Raw genomic sequence first — 20,996 nt, 5'->3', positions numbered from 1 at the left:
CCCCGCTTTCTGACGACCCTGAAGCGGGGGGAGGGCCTCCAAACCGGGGGATCCCCTGCCCCCACCTGGGGATTGGCAACCCTAGTCATTGTGGCACCAATCCATGGATTTAAATATCTGCAGATAAGGACACATATGACTATTGGATATATGATGCTGAGTGAAGATTGTAGTTCACCACTGATATGCAAAACCTTACTATCCCTTACTTTCTCTGAGCTTTGCAAAGCCATAATAGTTGGAGACTGTTTCAGCAGTTCTTTTTCTTTTTGATACCTTCTGATTTAGACTGGCAAGTCTTCTGGCAAAATATCCATCTGCATATAACTGTCTACCAAATTCTATTCGATCAAAGTTCCTTCTGGAGTTTTTTTTTTTTTTTAAACAAAGCACCCCCTCGCTCCTGGAATTGATGCCCCGTAAAACAGTACTAACTCTTTGAGGGCTGGATAAAACATAGAGTTTAAGGTGTTTCGATAGAGGTTTACTGGATTTCTGTCCTGGGAGCTGGCTGCGGGGGCACTAATGGAGAAATAGTTTTTAAAAATTCGCTTAAGGTACTTAAGCTGGAGCTGTGTGCTCTTTGATATTTGGCGTTCGTTTGTTTTTAGTCTGTTGCTAACTTGTTCCTCTTTTAAAATTTTCTTCCAGGATGGACTGTTGAAATAGGGAAGAAATCACAGACCTGGTCATACAACCCAGCTGGCCTGCTCTCTGCTTTATTTATCTACTACTGGTTAGTTGAATTGAACTTTTAATAACCTGCCAGCTGCTCTTCAGACACACATGGTGCATTGTTGTCATTCCCAGAATCGTATCTTTGAAATCCAGGCCCTCGGTAACCTTTCTCGAACAAAGAGGCGACCTAGAGGATACATCTGCAGCAGGACGTTTTGAAACCTGCTGCCCTCTAGCTTTCTTGGCCGGTGCTGTTTTTCTAGCACATCATGGAGCCCACAATGGAGTATTGCTTGGCGCAGGTTCTACAGAAAGATGTTGGGAAGAGACTTCAAGTTGGCCAAGAACTGATAGAATATTTCTCAGATAAACAAAAATCTGCCGACCTCGAACACGACCAGACCATGCTGGATAAAATGTTTGACGGTCTTGCTACTTCGTGGGTCAATTCCAGCAATTATAAGGTAAGGTTGATATGTAGAGGTAGTATTGTCAGGATCTTCAGTTCTGGCGAGTTAGCACAGGCGTCTCCATCAGTTGTGGAATTAGAGATTTCACTCCTGTTTTATAAATCCTATTGATTTTGCATGTTTCTTATTGATCAATGACTGATGTAACATGTTCTGCGTTATGTGGTAGGTGATCTCATACAGAAGACTGGAGGGTGTTGTAAACAAAATATCTTGACTGAACTAGAATTGAAGCAGAAATACCCTTACAGCCCTATATTGGAACGGTGTTCTGTGTAGCTTGCTGTCCTTGTTTTTTTACACACTCTGGGTGCTTTGGACACATTCTAAAGCAACGTGGAGAGCAAATGAAGAACTTTATTGATATATCATTAGGGTTTGTAGAATCTTTCGGGATCAAGTGCCGTGTTCTACTGGAGAAAGTTTTCCTTCCAGACGTTTCGTTCTCAGCTGCGGAGAACATCCTCAGTGGCGTTGCAGCCGGAGCGGGCGCTCAGACCTTCTTGGCTGCTGTGCATTGAGTGGGGCCAGGGCTGCTGGAGAGCTGCTATTTGTAGGCTGGAGGGGGTGTGATGAAAGGGCAATTGGTTTGTGGATGTGCCCATTGTTTGGTGGGGCTTCCTGGAAGGGTAGTGATAAGGAAACTGGCTGTTGAATGTGACCATTGTTCTGTGTTAATTGCTGGGAAGGTTGGAAGGGGTTTGGAGATAAGGAAGATGGTTGTTGACTGTGCTGATTGTTCTGTGGAATTTGCTGGTTGTTCTGAGACTTTCTGCAATTTATAGTCTGTAACCGGCTGCAACGCCACTGAGGATGTTCTCCGCAGCTGAGGACGAAACGTCTGGAAGGAAAACTTTCTCCAGTAGAACATCGCACTTGATCCCGAAAGATTCTACAAACCCTAATGATGTTACCAGCCGTGAAAACCTGAAATCATTTATTGATATAGATTGGTTTTCTAGCAGTTTTGGATTAAGAAGGATTCTCAGCATGATAGGTATTTAAATAAATACTGGCTTTCTGAGTTTCCACCAACCTGTATTAGTAATGATAACATTTGTACAGAGATGGACTTGAAAATTGGCTATTTCTATAAAGAAGGCTGTATACAAGGATAGTAATAAGAAACTAGTCTGTTGCCAAAAATGGCAGTCTGGGCAGTCTCCCCTTCCCTGTCTGTGACATGTGATACAGGTTGCTCCGTTCTGATATCATTCTTCTGTGTACTTTCCCATCCCTGTGTTGTACTTAATGTTGTTGGCTGCTGCTGGTAATGTGGAGTTGAATCACAAAATTAAAAGTGTTCTGCTGCTTTCATTTACTGGGAAAGTGTCTTGAGGACCATTGGTGGCCAGGAGCAAGCTGAGCTGAATCCCAGAGCTGCTACCAGTTCCACAGGGGCCCCTTGGCTCAGCTTGCTTCTAGGTTGCTTAAATGTCTTAGCCTACTCTTATGCAAGATCTGGGGCTGATCTGCTTAAGGAGCCAATACAAATGAGTGGTTTGCTGTGGGAAGCAGGTGCCCTTGTAGAGGTTGCTTAAATATTCTGGTCCACCCCTAAGCAAAATCTGGGGCTGATCTGCTGGAGGAACCAATATAGGTGAGTGGACTGCTGTGGAAAGCAGATGCTCTTGTAGAGATAATTTCAAGAGCACTTCTTGTGACAGCTATGTTGTGAAAAATTTCTCCCAGCAGAACCATGAAATGGGTGTCTGGGCATACTGTCATATTTTCTTCAGTCAGAAATTCTGGGAAGGGTAGCTGTCGGGGCAGGCGATATTAAGTACTCATGTTGCGCATTGACTCCTGGTAGTATTGGACCTGATGGCATTACTTTGTTTTTTTCCTAATATTATTTTATTAATAAGAATAAAAGGAAAAGAAGAAACATAAAAGAGAAAAAGATCAAAGGAATGTATCATTAAGACATTCCGATTTTTCTCTCTCCGTGGCAAAGAAAAATAAAATTAATTCTAAAATTATAACACAGAATGAAACTGAAACTGAAAAAAAAACTGAAAAAAAAAAACCCACAGACACGCTAACAAATACATCAACAGATCTCCTTTTTATCTATTGTTTAAACTTCTCCTTAATCCTCAAATATGCAAATTGTTCTTTCCTTTAATACAAAAAGTCCATAAGGAGATTCTAGTTAACTAAAAATATTGATAATATCTTTTTTGTAATCAATGAAGTAAGTTTAGCAATCTCTGCAAATTCAACCATTCTTTTACTGGGGTATTTTTGTAGATTTTCAGTTCTGAGCATAAAGCAACCTGGCTGCAGTAGTCATACATAAAAACAAAATTCCATAGTTATTTTTAAACTGTCTATCCATCCCAATCCCAAAAGAAAAAGTTCTGGTTTCATTTGTATGTTACTATTTAAAATCCTCTGTATTAATAAATATATTTGTATCTATTTTTCTTCGCTTTATCACAGGTCCACCACTTATGGTGAAATGGTCCTTGATACTGCTCACATTTCCAACAATTATTTGATACATTTTTACATTTTTATACATTTTGGCCATTTGGCCAATTCATCTGGTAACATATAGCAATAAAACTTAATTTTATAAAATTTTTCTTTAAGATCCATCAGCAATACAAATCTCATGAACCTCCATTAAAAATGGGGTTGCTTCTGCAACACTGGAAACACTTTTAGTGGCCCTCCAAAGCTTAATAGGCAGCTTTCACACTCCTGGTTTTTAAATGATGTTATATTTAAGTTTTATTGTTAAATTTGAAGTTTTTATATTGATGATTGTATATGTATGAGATGTTGTTAGCCGCCCTAAGCCTGCCTAGGCGGGGAGGGCGGGATACAAATAAAATTTTACTTACTTACTTTTTGGGAGCAGAATGTATATATACCCCAGCTCACACAGATCTCTTTTTACTTGGCAGCAGGCAGGCAGGCAGAGAAGAAATAAAAGGTGGAGAGGAAAGGAACCTGAGTTATTCTTCAGTGTGAAAATAGTGGGGTGGGTGTGTTTGGTGCCTGCTTATTCAGGGCTCTGACTGAACCTCTCTCTGTCCCTCTGCTACAGCCAGGCAGAGGGGCTTAGCCAGTGGGTTCTTCAGCTGAGGACCCACATAATTGCCTTCAGTGGGAGTGCTCATCATGAGAAGAAGAAGTCCACCACCCCCCCCATCCCTGTGGAACAGGCCCGTCTTAACAGCCTGCCAGTGTCCAGCTGGGTGTCATCTGGGGGCTGAGGCCAAAGGCTCTGTTGTCTGATATGTTCTTGGAGGTGGAATCAGAAGAGAGGAGCTATTAGCACTGCCAAAACCACAGCAGCTGCTAAAGCTATTTACAGAGAAGGAATCTGAGAGTAGTGAATTAGAGGCTGGTGGGGAAACATCCAGCCCAATTGCATCCCAACTCCTTGGAGCTGCTCCCACCTCGAGCCCTTCACCACACTGCAGTGGTTTGAGCCTCCAGCCTGCCCCAATTTTGTGTCCCCATCTTGAGGCATTTCCTTACCCTGCCCAACAACCCCTGTGTTTCAAAGCGTCTGGTGAGCAATTTCTAGATCTGGAGGAGCTCGAACTCCCAACACTTATCATCCTTCACCCTTTGCACGCACCTGCAAAGGTCTCACCCTAGTCTGTTGCCTCCAGAGCAAAGAGTAGCACCCAACAGGAGGAAAAGGAGGCCCACTTTGTCTCAGGAGGGAGAAGGGTTGGAGGGAAGGAGAGGCCCCTCCAAGCAAAAAGACTCACGGGGAGAGAAACCTCCAGACTGGCCACCCTCCAGTAAGTCATTCCTGTGGGGATGCTGGCTCAGCCAAGCAAAAGGGCTGGGGGAAGGCTCAGGAGGCAATCACTGGCCTCATTGGTGAGATGGTTGCCGTGGATAGCCAACCATTGTCCATCGCTAAGAATGAAGACTCTGTTCCTTGTTGCCATCACATTGCCTGGGAGGGTGTCTGAAACAGGCTTACTTTCAGTCAAGGTGACCTTTGCGTCTTCCATGCGTTGTACAGATCTGCAAATCTGAATGTCTTTAGCCAATAAAAGACATGCAGCCGAAGTCCAGCTGAGGAGAAAGGGGAAAAAAAAGTTTATTGCAATAAACAGAGAGCAGAGCTAAGCCAAAGCCTGCAATACTAAGCTACGCTACCCCTTTTCAGGGTGGGCAGTACTTAATATAGCCTTGATGACGCGTTGGCAATTGTTGGCATATACACATACTAATGGGCTGCAACATCCAGCATGATTTCATCACGAGAGCCAGTTATGTACTACTGATACCATTTGCCAGGGTGGCATCAACTCATTGGTCAGGATTATGTCTCGGAAAGAAATTCTATTTCATGTGCGCCTTGACCAGATAAATCCAGTTTGGGCTTTAAGAACCCCCTACTTCTTTTGTTCTGAGCCCTATGGCACAGAGTGGTAATCTGCAGTACTGCAGTCCAAGCTCTGCTCATGACCTGAGCTTGATCTTGGTGAAAGCTGAGTTCAGCTGGCTCAAGGTTGACTCAGCCTTCCACCTTTCCAAGGTCGGTAAAATGAGTACCCAGCTTGCTGGCGGTAAAATGTAGATGACTGGGGAAGGCAATGGGAAAAAGTCTGCCAAGAAAACATCGTAATGCGATGTCACGCCACGGGTCGATAATGACTTGGTGCTTGCACAGGGGACTACCTTTACCTTTACCTTTTACGTTACTTCTGTTGTTGCTTAGAAACACAGCAGAGATCCAGTAAGCATAGTACAAGTTGTGTTTCTGTTATAGAGAAGGCTGGAATGTTGGTAGCTCTTCTGTCTTCATTCTTCTCAGTCAGGCCTAGCTCTGTGTTAACCCTTAAGGATGTTACTTAAGCCTGCTTGTGGCCTTCCTAACTAATGCTGTGGCCCACACGTAAGACAGAGCGGCCCCACATTTCTCCCAAAGGTTAATTGTGCATTCCAAAGGTCCCAGTAACTGTACCTACCATCATTCTGTCCAAAGCCAAAGCATCCACTGGAAATGACTTGACACACTCCCAATGTTTGAAAAGCCCTAAAGTATCACTTACAGCCAATCAACTTATTTAGAATAAAACCCCTGATGCTATGTTTATCTCCATATCCCCTCCAAACAAGGGCCAAAGGATGTCCAAGTCAGTCATAAGCAACACCATCAAGGTTTGCATCATTGAGGCTTACAAAGTCCACAATAGTCTGGTTCCTTCAAGTAACGTGGCACATTCTATCCAGAGTGCTGCCATGAATGTTGCCTTGGTTAAGCATGCTACCAACAAAGAAGCCTGTAAAGCAACAACCTTGTCTTCAGTATCCACCTTCGTTAAACATTGTCAACACATACAGTTCAGCTGATGCCACCTTTGGAGAGCCAGTTTGGTGTAGTGGTTAAGGGTGCGGACTCTTGTCTGGGAGAACCGGGTTTGATTCCCCACTCCTCCACTTGCACCTGCTGGAATGGCCTTGGGTCAGCCACAGCTCTGGCAGAGGTTGTCCTTGAAAGGGCAGCTGCTGTGAGAGCCCTCTCCAGCCCCACCCACCTCACAGGGTGTCTGCTGTGGGGGAGGAAGGGAAAGGAGACTTTTCGGAGTGGAGGGCGGGATATAAATCCAATATCTTCACCTACCTCACAGGGTGTCTGTTGTGGGGGAGGAAGGTAAAGGAGATTGTGAACTGCTCTGAGACTCTTCAGAGTGGAGGGCGGGATATAAATCCAGTATCTTCACCTACCTCACAGGGTGTCTGTTGTGGGGGAGGAAGGTAAAGGAGATTGTGAGCCGCTCTGAGACTCTTCGGAGTGGAGGGCGGGATATAAATCCAATATCTTCTTCTTCTTCTTGGTAGAAAAGTGCTGCAGAAAGAAATGATGAGGACATTTTTCTGTGAGGTCCCTATCAGAGGGAGGATGAATCAAGCAGAAATCCCATACTATTTCATTGATCCCGAAAGAAGAGGCGGACTTAAAAGATATAAAAAATTATAGGCCCATTTCCCTTTTAAACGTGGACTACAAGATTGTTGCAACAATTCTGGCACAATGTCTTAAGAAAGTTCTACCTGAGATTATTCATCGAGTCCAAGTTGGTTTTCTCCCAAGAAGATACCTGAAAAACAATGTTAGAACAATTTGTAATGTACTGGAGTAATATGCAATGCACCCAGAGAAGCAATTGGCCCTGGTCTTCTTAGACGCTGAGAAAGCCTTCGATAATGTTAACTGTCAGTTTATGATACAACAGATGGACAATGTGGACTGTGGTGGTGACTTTCTAAAAATTCAATCTATATACTCTTACCAAAGTGCAAAAGTGATTGTAAATGGTGAACTAACTGAATCAATTGAGATCCAAAAGGGGACAAGACAAGGATGTCTTCTATCTCCACTGCTTTTTATTCTTACTTTGGAACTATTAACAATCAGATTGGAGAAGAAACAAACAATCAAAGACACAGTGATTAGAGGTGAACATTACAAATTGAGGGCCTTTGCCAATGATTTGTTTATACTAGAGAAGTTGCTGGACTCCATCGACTATTTGATAAGTAAGCTGGAGCAGTATGGTGTAGCAGGAATGAAAATCAATTACAAGAAAACAAAATTCTTAATGAAGAATATGACACCTGATCAAATACATCTCTTCCGACAGAAGTCAGGCTTTATTTTTGAGAAGAAAGTTCTTGGGATCCACCAAACTTGGGATCCACCTATTGAACAAGTGTATTGATTTATAGGTGGCTAATTATGACAAACTGCTTAAAGAAATAAAAAAAGATCTTGGAACTTGAAAAGATTTAAATATATCCTTAATTGGAAGAATCACAACAATTAAGATGGATATTTTTCCTCGACTGTTGTTTTTATTTCAAATCATGCCAATTTTGTCGCCAAAAGGTTTTTTTCCCAAGAATTAAATAAACTGACTTTGTATTTGGCAAAACAAAAAACCATGAATTAAACGGAAAGCTTTACAGGACTCAAAGGAAAGAGCAGGTTTTGCGTTGCCTGATTGGCAACTATACTACAAAGCTTGTGTATTGACTTGGGTGAGAGAATGGATGCCTCTAAATGACAAAAGACTACTACTTTTAGAAGGCCATGATCTTGCCATGGGTTGGCATTCTTATTTATGGTATTAGAAGGTCACAGCTATTTCAGAAATCATTTGCTGCGAAAATCTCTACTCAACATGGGTTTGGCTGAAATCAAAAGTGTACCAAAAAATTCCAAAATGGGTTTCACCAGTAGAGGCTTTTGTTCAACCAAAATTGCTAACCCAAAATATGATATGGAGGTATGAAGAACTTCTGAAAGAAAACAATGAATTGAAAAATAAAGAAGAACTTGAATCCCTGAATATTATTATGAATTGGTGGCTAAGGTTACAATTGGAGTCTAGATACATGAAAAATAAATTGGTTGGTTTTTCTACTGACCAATATGGTTTAGACAAAATAATTTTGGGTCCTTAAGAGAAGCTGATTACAAAAACATATTCTTTTCTACTACAAATGAAAATGCAGGATGAGATTATAAAAGATTGTATGATTAAATTAGCAAGAAACATAGGCCACAATATTGATATAGATGAATGGGAGGCTTTATGGAAATATAAAGTTAACTAAAGTGGGTACTTTTAAAGAAAATGAATATAATATGTTTTATAGGTGGCATGTAACCCCTGAAAAACTGTCTAAAATGTATACTAATGTCTCTTAACATTAGTATAATGTTATACTAAACGTTGGAAATGTAATACCCAGCCAAGAACATTTTATCATATATGGTGCTCTTGTAGTATTATAAAGAGTTACTGGGATATGGTACATGAATTATTGAAGAAGATATTAAAAATACAAATTGAATTCAAACCTGAATTATTTTTATTGAATATATACTCCAGTGACTGTTCAAATGAGGCAAAACATTTAATGGCACATATCAATACAGCAGCAAGGATCTTGATTGCTCGAAAATGGAAACATCAAGAATTACCCACCAAACAAGAATTAATTGGAAAAATATTAGAAACAGCTGAACTGGACTATCTTCCTTATTGAGAGGTAAGACTATACAAGATGCTAAAAAAACTTTGGAACTCTTTTTATACATGGTTTGATACTTTTGTGTAAATCCCCTATCTGTTTTGGGTATTTGATGAAAGAAGCTTTTGATAATTGATTCCTAATTGTTTAAAATGTTAACTATGGACCCAAAAATATGTAACCTATGACTTACAATTATTACTTTTTCTTTTCATATACCCGGAATCCTCCTAGTTATTTCTTTATTGTAACATGCAGTTATGTAATATTCTAGTACTTTTTTTTCTTTCCCCTTTTACCCCAATCTTTCCTTCTTTTTACTTAAACTTAATAAAACTACTTAAATATGAGAGGGAGAATGGACCATTGGATACTTAATGTGAAGGGTCCTTCTTCTTTGAGGAAAAGAGGACATCTTGTCTCTCCCGAAGTCATAATCAGGAAGCCAGTAAAGCAGGCTTTTCTTCTTCTGTCAGCCTTTGTTCACTCTTTTTGTGTATCTTGCTGTTCTGTTTTTTCCCTCTTACTGTAGAGGTAGTTGCTTAGTCTGAACTGCTGATGGAGTCACCAAACTGGAAAAGGTGACTCCTGCAAGGCTGAAGACTGGAAGCTGAAAATTAGTTCCTTCTCCCCTGGATTGGACAGTTTTGGACAGTGGGAATCGCTCTATCAATACTCTATTAAGATGTTCTCATTTCCTCAGAAGAAAAAGACTTTTCATGATAAGTATCCATCCCCTTGTCTGAAGAAGTATTCATGCATACGAAAGCTTACATTCTGAATAAAATTTTGTTGGTCTTAAAGGTGATACTTGACTCCTACTTTGTTCTGCTGCTTCAGACCAATACGGCTGCCCACCTGAATCTATCCAGTGGTCTATTTTCCTTTTTGGATTTTGATAAGGACCAAAGCATCTGTCTAGGTCTACTGTCTAATTCGGGGACAAAGAGGATTATTCATCTTGTGGAAAAAGAAGCAGAGAAGACACAATTATTAACAGTACCCAGTTTATATTACACTGATATAGTACTTTGTGTGTCTACTAAAATGTACATGCAGTATTATCAGTGTAAGGACCACCATGGTTATGCTGTTGTCTCTTAAGGGACTTGAATGCTTATTTGGTGTTGGAGAGACATTTGAGCAGTTTTTGCTGATGCTTCCAGGGTTTGATGTTTTAACTCTGCATGCAAGAGGATCCGGGAAGGAAAGGGGGTACATTTAGCAGGTGGCCCCACCCCCTTATTGATTAGATGTTGAGCCTCTTGGGCTGTTGATTGCCTTCTGTTTTATATAAGACCTCTCTTCTCTCCCTTACCTGGGCTTGGAGCTGTAGTGAGGTCTTCACTTATCCGCCTTCATCAAACACTACAAAATAAAAACATAAAGTTCTTCTGATGTTGCCTTTGAAGTTAACCTGTTCACAATGTTAAATGTACCTACATGAATAGGTCATATAAGATGTGCTTCTGTTTTTGTAATTTGTTTGAACAGAATTTCCTCCCTAACTGAGAAACTTGGAGGATATTGTATAAAGCTTCCATGCTTCCAAGATAAATGACTTCCCCCCGCCCCATTTAACTCAATACCCAAAAAGTCAAACATACAACACGATACCAGACCTGTGTCCACTAGAGTCAGCAGAGAAAAGTCATCCAGGATGCACTGTTATGTCCATGGCCAAAAATATATTTTCTTTCCTCATACTATCCATCCTGATGAAGAGTTATGGAGATCTTGAAACCTTGCATACTTTGGAGAGTTATTTCCTTCCTTTAATAAATTGCATTGCATATATTTTGTCTTAGAATGTGTTGCCATCTGATCCTAAACCTTAAACAAAGGTAAGTTACAGAGCCTAAAAAGAGCATGTTTTCCTTTAAAAGGGTACAATTAGTCTATGTTGCCATTTATAAAAAATGCAGTGTGTGCCTTTAGATTTAACAGGGAACTGAAAAAAAGACTGACTCCAGAAATCTTTTCAACAAAGGCATTGCAGCACTGTTAAAATTTGTGGATTGTCATAAAACTGGGAGCAAAAAGAAGCCTCTGCGTGTGGGATTTCTTTGCTGAAGATTAATGTTGCAGTGTTTTGTATGCTGCATGTTAAAAATGTTCTGAAGTTCTTACAGTGCAATCCTAAAAATGTCATGCACTTCTAAATCTTTTGGTTTAGAAGGATGTAACTGTGTTTAGGATTGCATTACTAGTGTATCTGTTTTATAAATAATCAAATTTACAGACAACAGACATTTAACCCCCCCTCCATATTATCTCCATGTGTTGACTTTTCATTGAGATTTAATTTGTCTGCTTGTTCTCAGTTAGTATCATTTTTGATTCAGGTGGTGGTAGCTTCATTATCACAGAATGCACACCTAAGGATAAGAAGAGCACTCCCACTTTTTCCTCCCCAGCTCTCATCCATCTTGTCCACCTTGAAATACTTTATGGATTAGATGTAGTCTGTCTCTTTGTCAAACCTAATATAGGGATTCTCTTTGCTTCAAAATTAGCTCAGATTTTTCAGCTGCATAACCACTACAATAATTTGGTAGTTTGTGTTTCTGTGGTTAGGTGGATTAGATTACAATTGAGAATGAGTTTATAAATGCAGTTTGGAATAATTTACCCCCACTTGTCAAAACAAATTGATCTGCTTAGTTTAGGTAGCAAATACATTCTTAGTGGGTGAATGACTTGACTGTCCCCTATTGTAAGTAGAATAAACAGTCTTTAAAATGTCCAGGTTTTGAAATGAGGAACTGAAGCAGAGAAATAACGAGGTCCACACAGACTTACTGGTTTGAAGCGAGGTTTACTTAATGGCACCATAAGCAGAAACCAGTCGAATATGGGCCCCCAAAATGACTGAGTTACAATCATTCTACATACAGACCGTTTTATTCACACAGCAGACAAGCAGGCAGGTACCCAGGCTTATCTGATTTCAAAGATCCCACCTTCACAGAACTCCTTCTAGTAAATTTCCATGACAAAGTTCCTTATCTATATACAGCAAGTCGCCTGTAGGAGGCTGTTCCCTTATCTAATCTTACAGCTGGAGCTCACACCCACTGGGCAGTAGAGTCAGTTTCTAATGGCAGTTTTACAACAGACCCCTTTGTTTGAAGACAAAGCATATTTTTACTCAATATGACAACTATTATTATTATTGGGGGTATTAATTATTCAGGGGCTCTCCTTCATTCCCCCCGTTCAGCCTTCTGAAAACTTATTTAGTCTGAAGAAGACTGACCATCATCATCATTAAACAAATTAATTCTGTATGACCACTCAGGAGGGGCTGCTAGGTGACAATTTGATTTTGACATTCCCAGGAAAGACTGAAATGACACTACAATGGGGTAACAAAATAGTATATTGAAAGAGATGAAGTAAAGATAGGTTACGGGAGGAGGAGAGACAGTGATGGCATTATTCATTCACACTGGGACATCCCAGTATTTTTCCATCTAGAGAAGACGTATGCGCGGGGGAAGATCACTTAGAGGCATGCCTTGGCTATGCAGTCCAGCCTTCCAATATGGAGTTTTCCTAGTCTCCATCATGGGGCCTTTCTGGGCACACAGGCTAGCTTGAGAGGGCCCCCCATGATTTTAAGGCTACCCATTTTATTCGGCAGCACTCTCGTATCAATTCCACCCCCCTTTGGCACCGCCCAATCCTTGGAGGGTGTGTGCCACATTTCATGGTGCACTGCCATTCAGACTTCAAACAACCAGGGTTGAGACACAGTTGGGACAAAGGGGAAGGGCTTAGAAGAAGAAGAAGATATTGGATTTATATCCCGCCCTCCACTCCGAAGAGTCTCAGAGCGGCTCACAATCTCCTTTACCTTCCTCCCCCACAACAGACACCCTGTGAAGTGGGTGGGGCTGGAGAGGGCTCTCACAGCAGCTGCCCTTTCAAGGACAACCTCTGCCAGAGCTATGGCTGACCCAAGGCCATGCTAGCAGGTGCAAGTGGAGGAGTGGGGAATCAAACCCGGTTCTCCCAGATAAGAGTCCGCACACTTAACCACTACACCAAACTGGCTCTCCAATGTCAGGAATGTCAACTACCAAAAAATAGGCTATACATACAATCCAACTGGAAAAAAGGGGACTATGTGTCTTGATACTGAAGACTATCACTGAAATTTGGGACGATCTTGAGGAGGAGGTAGAGGAGGCTAGAGATACATTTCATTTTGAGATAATCAATTGAACAGGGAAATCCATTCATGGTATATGCATTGAATAATTACATATGTCCAGTCTAAATTGGTGAACATCGATCTTGGAAGCATCCTAGGGAACTCATTTCTTTATCAATAAAACATTACTAGCTATGATGCAAGAATACAAGAACTCATCTCAATTTCTAAAACGCATAAGCAATAATAAGGGACATATGCAAGTGACATGCTATAAAGTGGATCAACTCATGTGCCTTTATGGCAAACACCTTGTTGTAGCCTGGGTGATTAAGATACACACATTCAGACATACTTGGAAACATAGTCAGTTGCAGGCAGTCCACATTTGGCCACATTATTTACAATAGAAAAAACATTTCCTGACTAATTCCTTGTTCCTCTCCTCCCTTAGTCTAACAAAAGATCTTCTTTTTTTGAGTTCATGGACGGTTTGCTCTATGCATGACAATCTTTTCACAAGGAAATCCGTTTTTATTGCAACCAAAAGGAATTTTTTTTTCTGGAAACACAACTTGGAAGTGGCAGTGGGGCTGCTGTTGTGATCAGCTGGGGCAACTAGCCTTTTGCTAGGCAGAGGAATTTCCCTGGAAATTAGTTTTCTCCACAACTCAGTTTGGATGGCGTTTTGGGGGAGGCCTTCCTTCCAACATCAATGAGGCATGGCCAGGCAAATTTCAGGACCTCTGGGTAGATATGGAAGAGCCTGGAAAACATACTTGGAGAAACAAACAAACAAAACAACAATTGTGGGTGCTTTTCCCCTTTAAAGCTTTCCTTGGCTGTCCACAAATTGCCATAACTTGAGTCCAACCCTGTTGAGATAGGGTTGCACACATCAGCTAAATTACCGCACTTGCTTTGGACTGGAGACTTCCTCCTCCTCACATGGAGTTTCAGTTTGACAAGGTGTCTACCCTTCCAATGTTAAAGGGCAGATTTCATACACCATGCATTATGCAGAACACGAATGCACAATATAAACCTATGCATCACTTCTCATGATTCAGGCTAGTGCACATCCATATAGAAAGCGTGCACCTAGAGGTTCACAAGAGGCTTTTTACTTTATTGCAACAGATAGGAATCTTAAAAAAACCCGTGACATTGTGCACAAAATTGGAGCTCCAAGAGGAGATTACCAGAGTTGGGGTTACCCCTGGATTATGAAAATGGTCACAAAAAGGGAAGAAAAACTTTTGCTATAGCTTTGGGATATATGAAATTGTCAATAATAAGAAAAACTTCAAAAACAAAAACAAAACAAAAACAAAACTGAGGCCTCAACAGAACAATGCCAGCTTTAACATACATGTATGCGAGGGATCAGACCCAAAATGATTAGAGAACTGGATCAGAGAATTTAAACCATTGGAAATCAGTGGGGTGTTCAAGTCCCGCTGAACCCCATTCTCCTCTGTGCCAGCTCATCCAAAAATTGTTCTGTGGGTCTCACATAGGTGTGAGAATGGGTTTCAACAAACTTAACAACAAAATTCTAAAAGCAAAAAATAGTTAATCCTTAAACAATTCTTAGCAGACATACCAGCAATTCTTAAAACTACTATATAATGATGAGCATGCACTAAACTTGAATTGCAGGTCTGGGTTTCCTTTATATATAACAAAACAATCCTGGAAAACAAATTCTGGTTAATACACCTTGACAAACACACAAAACAATTCTTAAATCTACTTATAATAAGCATACTATATATATATATATATATATATATATATATATATATATATATATATATATATATATATATATATATAAACTTAGGAGAAAATCTAGTAAGGAGCTTGCACAGCCAAGGAGATGTGTGGGGCAGTGCAAAGATATAATTCAGAACTGATGCATAAAGCAGGGTGCTTAAACATGCACCTTGACGAAGAAGGTTGAAATAATGGAGAGGCAGAAACTTAAAACAAGCAAATGGAAATGTGTTATCCAGTAGCAAGCCTGTATTGAAACACAAAATCAAGCAGAATTGGAGTCCTACCATGGTAAGAACAACAAAACACTCAGAACAGGTCAAGCTCTAACAAGATACTATAGATGGAGGCATAAAATAAGATAGATAAGCATATAGATGCCTCTTTGCACAGGTAAGCGGTTTACCGAATAGCTAAATAGGAAGATTGATATGCACAGTTCATAGATGGAACATAACTATAAATGACATTAAGAGAGCAAATGAAGATATACATTTGAGGAATGCAGAACATTATTATTAAGTCCAGATTTCTAATGAAGACCAAGAGTTTTCAGGAATTCTGCCTAGTGAATTACCAACAAATCTAGAAAAGGTATTTCTATGGGAAACACGACACTGAGAATAACTGGGTCACTGGTAAAACAAAGCATTAGTTTCTCAAGTTTTAAGAGAGAGGATGCACAGTGAGAGGGTAGTTTTACTCAAGGAAGGGTACAGATGTTCTTCTGTAACACATGCTATAACTTCAAATGAAAAGAGGTCTTGTAGGAACCAAAATTTGTGAGGTAGAATTTTAAAACACTGTTCTTTTCAGAAAATAAAAAATTTAGTACCAACAACAAAAGGAATTTTCAGATTTAAATGAATGAAAAATTGGGAAGCAGTTCAAAGTAAGATAGAAAACTGTGTTAGATATAACACTTGAAGACCACATGCTCCTGGTATGAGATGTACTTAACAAAAATCACAAGAGAAATAAAATTTCCAAAAGGTTTGATACTGTATTGCTTTAGCAGAAAAAGATGTTCCATGTAAACCCAAAAATGCAAATATAAACTTTTAACCCATTGTCTCAGATTAAAAAAACTTAACAAAAGATCTTCTGTTAGGTGCACCATTTCTTTAAAACAAAGGAAATCACAAGCTGAATATCTTAAACGTGTTCCCCTTAAAATTAAAGCTACAAAATATAAGTACAGGGGAAACTGATAACAGCCACTAGAAAAATATTTTCAGATTCAAAAGGTAAAGCAAAAAATATATATATATCAGAGGAAAAGCTTCTAATCTAGGAGAACTCTTAGCCTCAGGGCAGTTTACAGTCAGGGTCTTTTCTCTTGCAGAGATCCTTCTCTCTCTAAGGCTGGGAGAGAGAAAATTGGTTTAACAAAAGATAGAGAAGATGATAAACCTTGCTGGGCAGATAATCCCAGTATTCTTTTATCTGATCTTGATAAATTTTCCAGGATACAGTTTTTTTTTCAGGTTAAACAACTTTTAAACACAAAATGGGGAAAGTGATGAAATATCTGCCTGGTGGGGGACTTAAATTTTACACTTCTTATTTCTACAATTAAGACTAAATCTGGCTAAGTGTCTTTTCTTTCCTAAAACAGCTAAAGAGGGTCTGCAAAAGTTTTCCTAGCCAAAATCCAATGAAAGATGCTAGGACAAAAGTTCTTTGAAAAAGAGAAAGCTTTGACTCGTTGCAAAGACGTTGGCAATTTATTTCACTTAAGGAGTCTGGATTAGCTTTGTATCAAAGACAAGATTTTCTTTCTGATTATGAGAGGAGAAAATTCAAGCTCTGGGTGTTTCCTTATTTGCATGTGAAAAAGGTGATACCTAGAGTTTTCCATCAACTTAGTCACATAGTTAAGATTTTCAAATGACCAAATTTCTTCTTCCCTGGCTAGTTATGGATCTGATTTATAAAAGAAGATGGGTGCCTTTCTCTAAAGACACCTGGTTGCTTGTGCTGTAAGAGGAGACTTGAGGTGAAAATTTTCTTTCTTTCCTTAATGTCTCAGGGCACTACATTCTCAAAAAAAAAAATTCCTTTTGCCTTTTCTGGTTCTGTTAAAGATTTCAGATTGAGTAAGGAGGAGAGGATTAGCATTCCTTCCCTAATGGGGGAAGGGTAGGAGGACTGCAAATTTGCAGTCTTTAATTTCTCTAGACCAGGCTCCAATTTGGGCTTATCTTAGGCACTCTCTGTACATGCTCAGAGGCCTTTCCTTGAGCCTGAAATGTATGGAACTGAAGCAGTAAATATTTAATAAAACTAGTTTAATCTCTCTTTCTCAGAGGTATTTGGTTCTGGCATTTAAAAAGTCAAAATAAAGGTACAACTCTCTGAATCTCTCTCTCAATCATGGCAATAAATTGTATTTGTTTAGTTTGCATCCTGGCTGCATTTTAAAAGGGCTGAACCTAAGTTCTTTTGGGCTAACTTTAATGCAGTAGCCATGCACCAACTGAATTTTAATGCTGAGACAGCTGAATATCCTTAATTGGCTGCACCACGAGGGTCTGGGAGGCATAAAAATAACATCATGAGTGCATTTCTTTGCCTAGCCTAACCGAGACTAGAGCCTATTATGCTGAACAGCCTCCTGACGTGATTCCATTTGGGGAAACCCTTGGATTCCACCTGGACATTTGGACTCTGTATGATAATATCTAGCTCTCTGAATTTATACCCAGTTAGCTAGTTATATTGAACAACGTTGTTATTTTATATGGCTCACTAAAACCAATGCTTTCATGCCTATTTTGTAAAATAAACTTTCTTTAAGTTTATTTTTGTGGTTATTTGCTTTCAGGGCCACAACAATCCGAGCCAAACTTACCCACTAGCCTTTGGAAGTGCCTACTACCAATTAGTGAAAACTGACTTGGGGAACCCCTTGCTGCAGCCGTGTGGCTTGGTTTTCTCTAGAGTATTCCTAATAGGCAGAGGCTTGACTGGGGCCTCTGTGCTAAACGATTTATCTAGTCTGGTGGCAACCTACCTTCCTTGTGTTTCTGAAGGAAATACCAGACTTTGGACCTGTGTTGGACTATCAGTTGTCAAGTCTGCTCACCCACCTCGACCAGACAGGTGGCAGACTTCGTCACACTAACAGAGACTTGATCTTTTGGGCAAGGCCACATTCTCTGCAGTTAGTTTTATTTCCTGAATGGGGCTGCCATATCCAGGCAGAACAGATTGCTAGAGATCTAGAATGGAAGTCTAAAGAAAGATGAGATCCCAAGGGAACCAGGCTTTGAGTTCTCACTCACACCAAACTTCCATTACCCTGTAGAGAAAACTGAGTCTGTAGCTTGAAACTTTGTGCTGTGATTCTAGGAGATCTCCAGGCCTCACCTTTGAGAACTCATTTAATTTTAATCCAAATCATTGCTTTTCTGTTTCTTTATTTTGTTAAGGGGAGAGAGGTCTTTGTTACCTTACAAAGCCAGGTTTCTCTACTCTAAGAGACATTCAAATATAAAAGTTAGATTTTTCGGGCGGGTGTGGGGGAGGTTTAGGGACAAAGGAGCCTTGCCTACCCATGTGGAACTACCATTCTCTGACATTCCCCAGAATTCTGGCTTTTAAGTTTTCCATGGCACCAGACATTTAGACAAGACACTTCTAGGGAAAACAGAAAACAGGATCTGCCAGTAAGGGGTCTGGCAGCCAGGGAGCCCTGGGGGTTTTCACTTCCTCTTTCTTGTGACCCAGTGAGGTCGCCCTACTGGGAACTGCACAAGAGAAAATTCCTCTCGCTTAGAGGGTTCGTCTCCTCTCCTTCATACACACCACAGAAATCCTTCCAGATTCTAGCTTCTGTGCTTCAGTTCCAAAGCAGAGCCTAATAGACAGAGCTTAAGGGGTGATCAGACCCTTCTTCTCTCCTAAGGAGAGGTAATCAGAATTCCCAGACAGTTCATACTCACAATCCTGAAGATCTTCCGATTCTCTGGACACGTCAGTTCAACCAGGCACGGGATCTTGCTTGGCAAACCGGACACCTTCTCCCACCAGGGCGGAGAGAGCCAGGCTTGATCAAAAATGTGACCGTGGCACCTAGGCCGGTCTTCCCGCCACGAGGGTGGAAGGCGGACGGTTATACAACCAGCCAAGAGGAAGGAAATATCCTAACCCCATTCATTTCCCGGCACAATGCACCAAAATGGAGCAGAGAAATAACGAGGTCCGCACAGACTTACTGGTTTGAAGCAAGGTTTACTTTAGGGCACCATAAGCAGAACCCAGTCAGGTATGGACCCCCAAAATGACTGAGTTACAATCATTCTACATACAGACCATTTTATTCACACAGAAAACAAGCAGGCAGGCACCCAGGCTTATCTAATTTCAAAGATCCCACCTTCACAGAACTCCTAGTAAATTTCCATGACAAAGTTTCCTTATCTATATACAGCAAGTCGCCTGTAGGAGGCTATTCCCTTATCTAATCTTACAGCTGGAGCTCACACCCACTGGGCGGTAGACTCAGTTTCTAATGGCAGTTTTACAACAGACCTCTTCATTTGAAGACAAAGCATATTTTTACTCAATATGGCAAATATTATTATTGGGGGTATTAATTAATTATTCAGGGGCTCTCCTTCAGAACAGCATGGGAAACCACATTTTTGAAGTACTTGTTGACTGCAGTTCTGTATAGTGTACTATGAATTTGACTAGCTAATTGAATACAGAATTCAGAAGTACCTCTCCTGTGTTTAGGGTTTTTTTTTTTAAAACCTACATGACAATGGCATACTTCCAGCAGTTACAGAAAAAAGTCAATCTTGGTGTGTGTATGCGTGCGTGCATATGTGTGTGCTCTATCTCTGTGTGTCTAACCTGCTTTTCTTACTACAGTTGAAAATTAATAAGCATCAGCTCGGGCACTCCTCAGACTGTAGCTTACTTTTACTTAATCTTGCATCAAAAGGCTGGAATAAAAATGTGTTTTCTTTGATGTCTTTAATTCTGTGTTTATGCATTTGTATGTATTATGCGATATTGAACTCGGGGAAAAAAAATCAACAAGGATATGATTTGGCTTCTTGTGCAAGCCTGAGGGATAACTGGAAAAACCTTTGGACTCTTCCAACAGCCCTCCCTAGGGGCAGATGTATCTCTAATCCAGATTATCTGTATTTATTTTCGGAATTAAACTGTGCTTCCAGGGATGCAAACAAAATAATGGACAGGTTTACAGATGGCTGCACATAAGGAATATGTTAGTAAAGCAAATGAAGAAACTAAAGACTCAAGTCCAACCGACTCCAGCTCCTGATTCCCGAGAATAACTGGAAGTAACAGGGGCTGAACCAGAGATTTCAGTTTCAGAATTTGTGATTCTCATGAAAGCATACATGTTGCATGATCTGTTCTGGGCAAGGCAAATTGACCACAGCTTTATCAACGCGGCGGCTAGGCTGTTGCTGGGGCTCCCAAGGTGGGAGCACATACAGCCGGGGCTGCGCGGACTGCACTGGTTGCCAGTGGCATACCGAGTTCGCTACAAGGTGCTGGTTATTACCTTTAAAGCCCTATATGGCCGAGGACCTACCTACCTAAGGGACCGTCTCTCCCCATATGAGCCCCAGAGGGCACTGAGGACATCTGGGAAAAACCAGCTGAATATCCCTGGGCCAAGGGAGGCCAGACTGAAAGCCACCCGGGACCGGGCCTTCTCTATTACTGCTCCACTACTGTGGAACCAACTCCCTGAGGAGGTGAGGGCCCTACGATGTTTAGAGGGATTCCGTAGGGCCTGTAAGACCCACCTTTTCAGGATGGCCTTCAACTAGCGAAAAAACTTGTGACAAAACTAGATATGCTGCTAGAAATGCTTTTATTCTTGAAATGTTTTACTTCTG

At 40.6% G+C, this 20,996-nt stretch overlaps 1 protein-coding gene across 17 annotated transcripts in view; it reads left to right on the top strand.

Annotated features, from left to right (window-relative positions):
- Nucleotides 1-20,996, top strand: part of CLASP1 (cytoplasmic linker associated protein 1) — a 400,778-nt gene that overhangs the window by 44,628 nt on the left and 335,154 nt on the right. For 16 of the 17 annotated variants that reach the window (XM_060262864.1, XM_060262857.1, XM_060262852.1 and 13 more), the window contains exon 1: nt 651-1,142. In XM_060262864.1, coding sequence (XP_060118847.1) covers nt 948-1,142 — 195 coding nt within the window. In that variant the 5' untranslated portion in view covers nt 651-947. Of the gene's footprint in view, nt 1-650; nt 1,143-20,996 lie in introns of those variants that run through there. The other variant, XM_060262849.1, reaches the window with a different exon arrangement.

This window comes from Heteronotia binoei, chromosome 21 (genome assembly GCF_032191835.1).
Source record: "Heteronotia binoei isolate CCM8104 ecotype False Entrance Well chromosome 21, APGP_CSIRO_Hbin_v1, whole genome shotgun sequence".
In the NCBI taxonomy this organism is placed as follows: Eukaryota; Metazoa; Chordata; class Lepidosauria; order Squamata; family Gekkonidae; genus Heteronotia; species Heteronotia binoei.
This window is presented reverse-complemented; position numbering and strand designations above follow the sequence as displayed.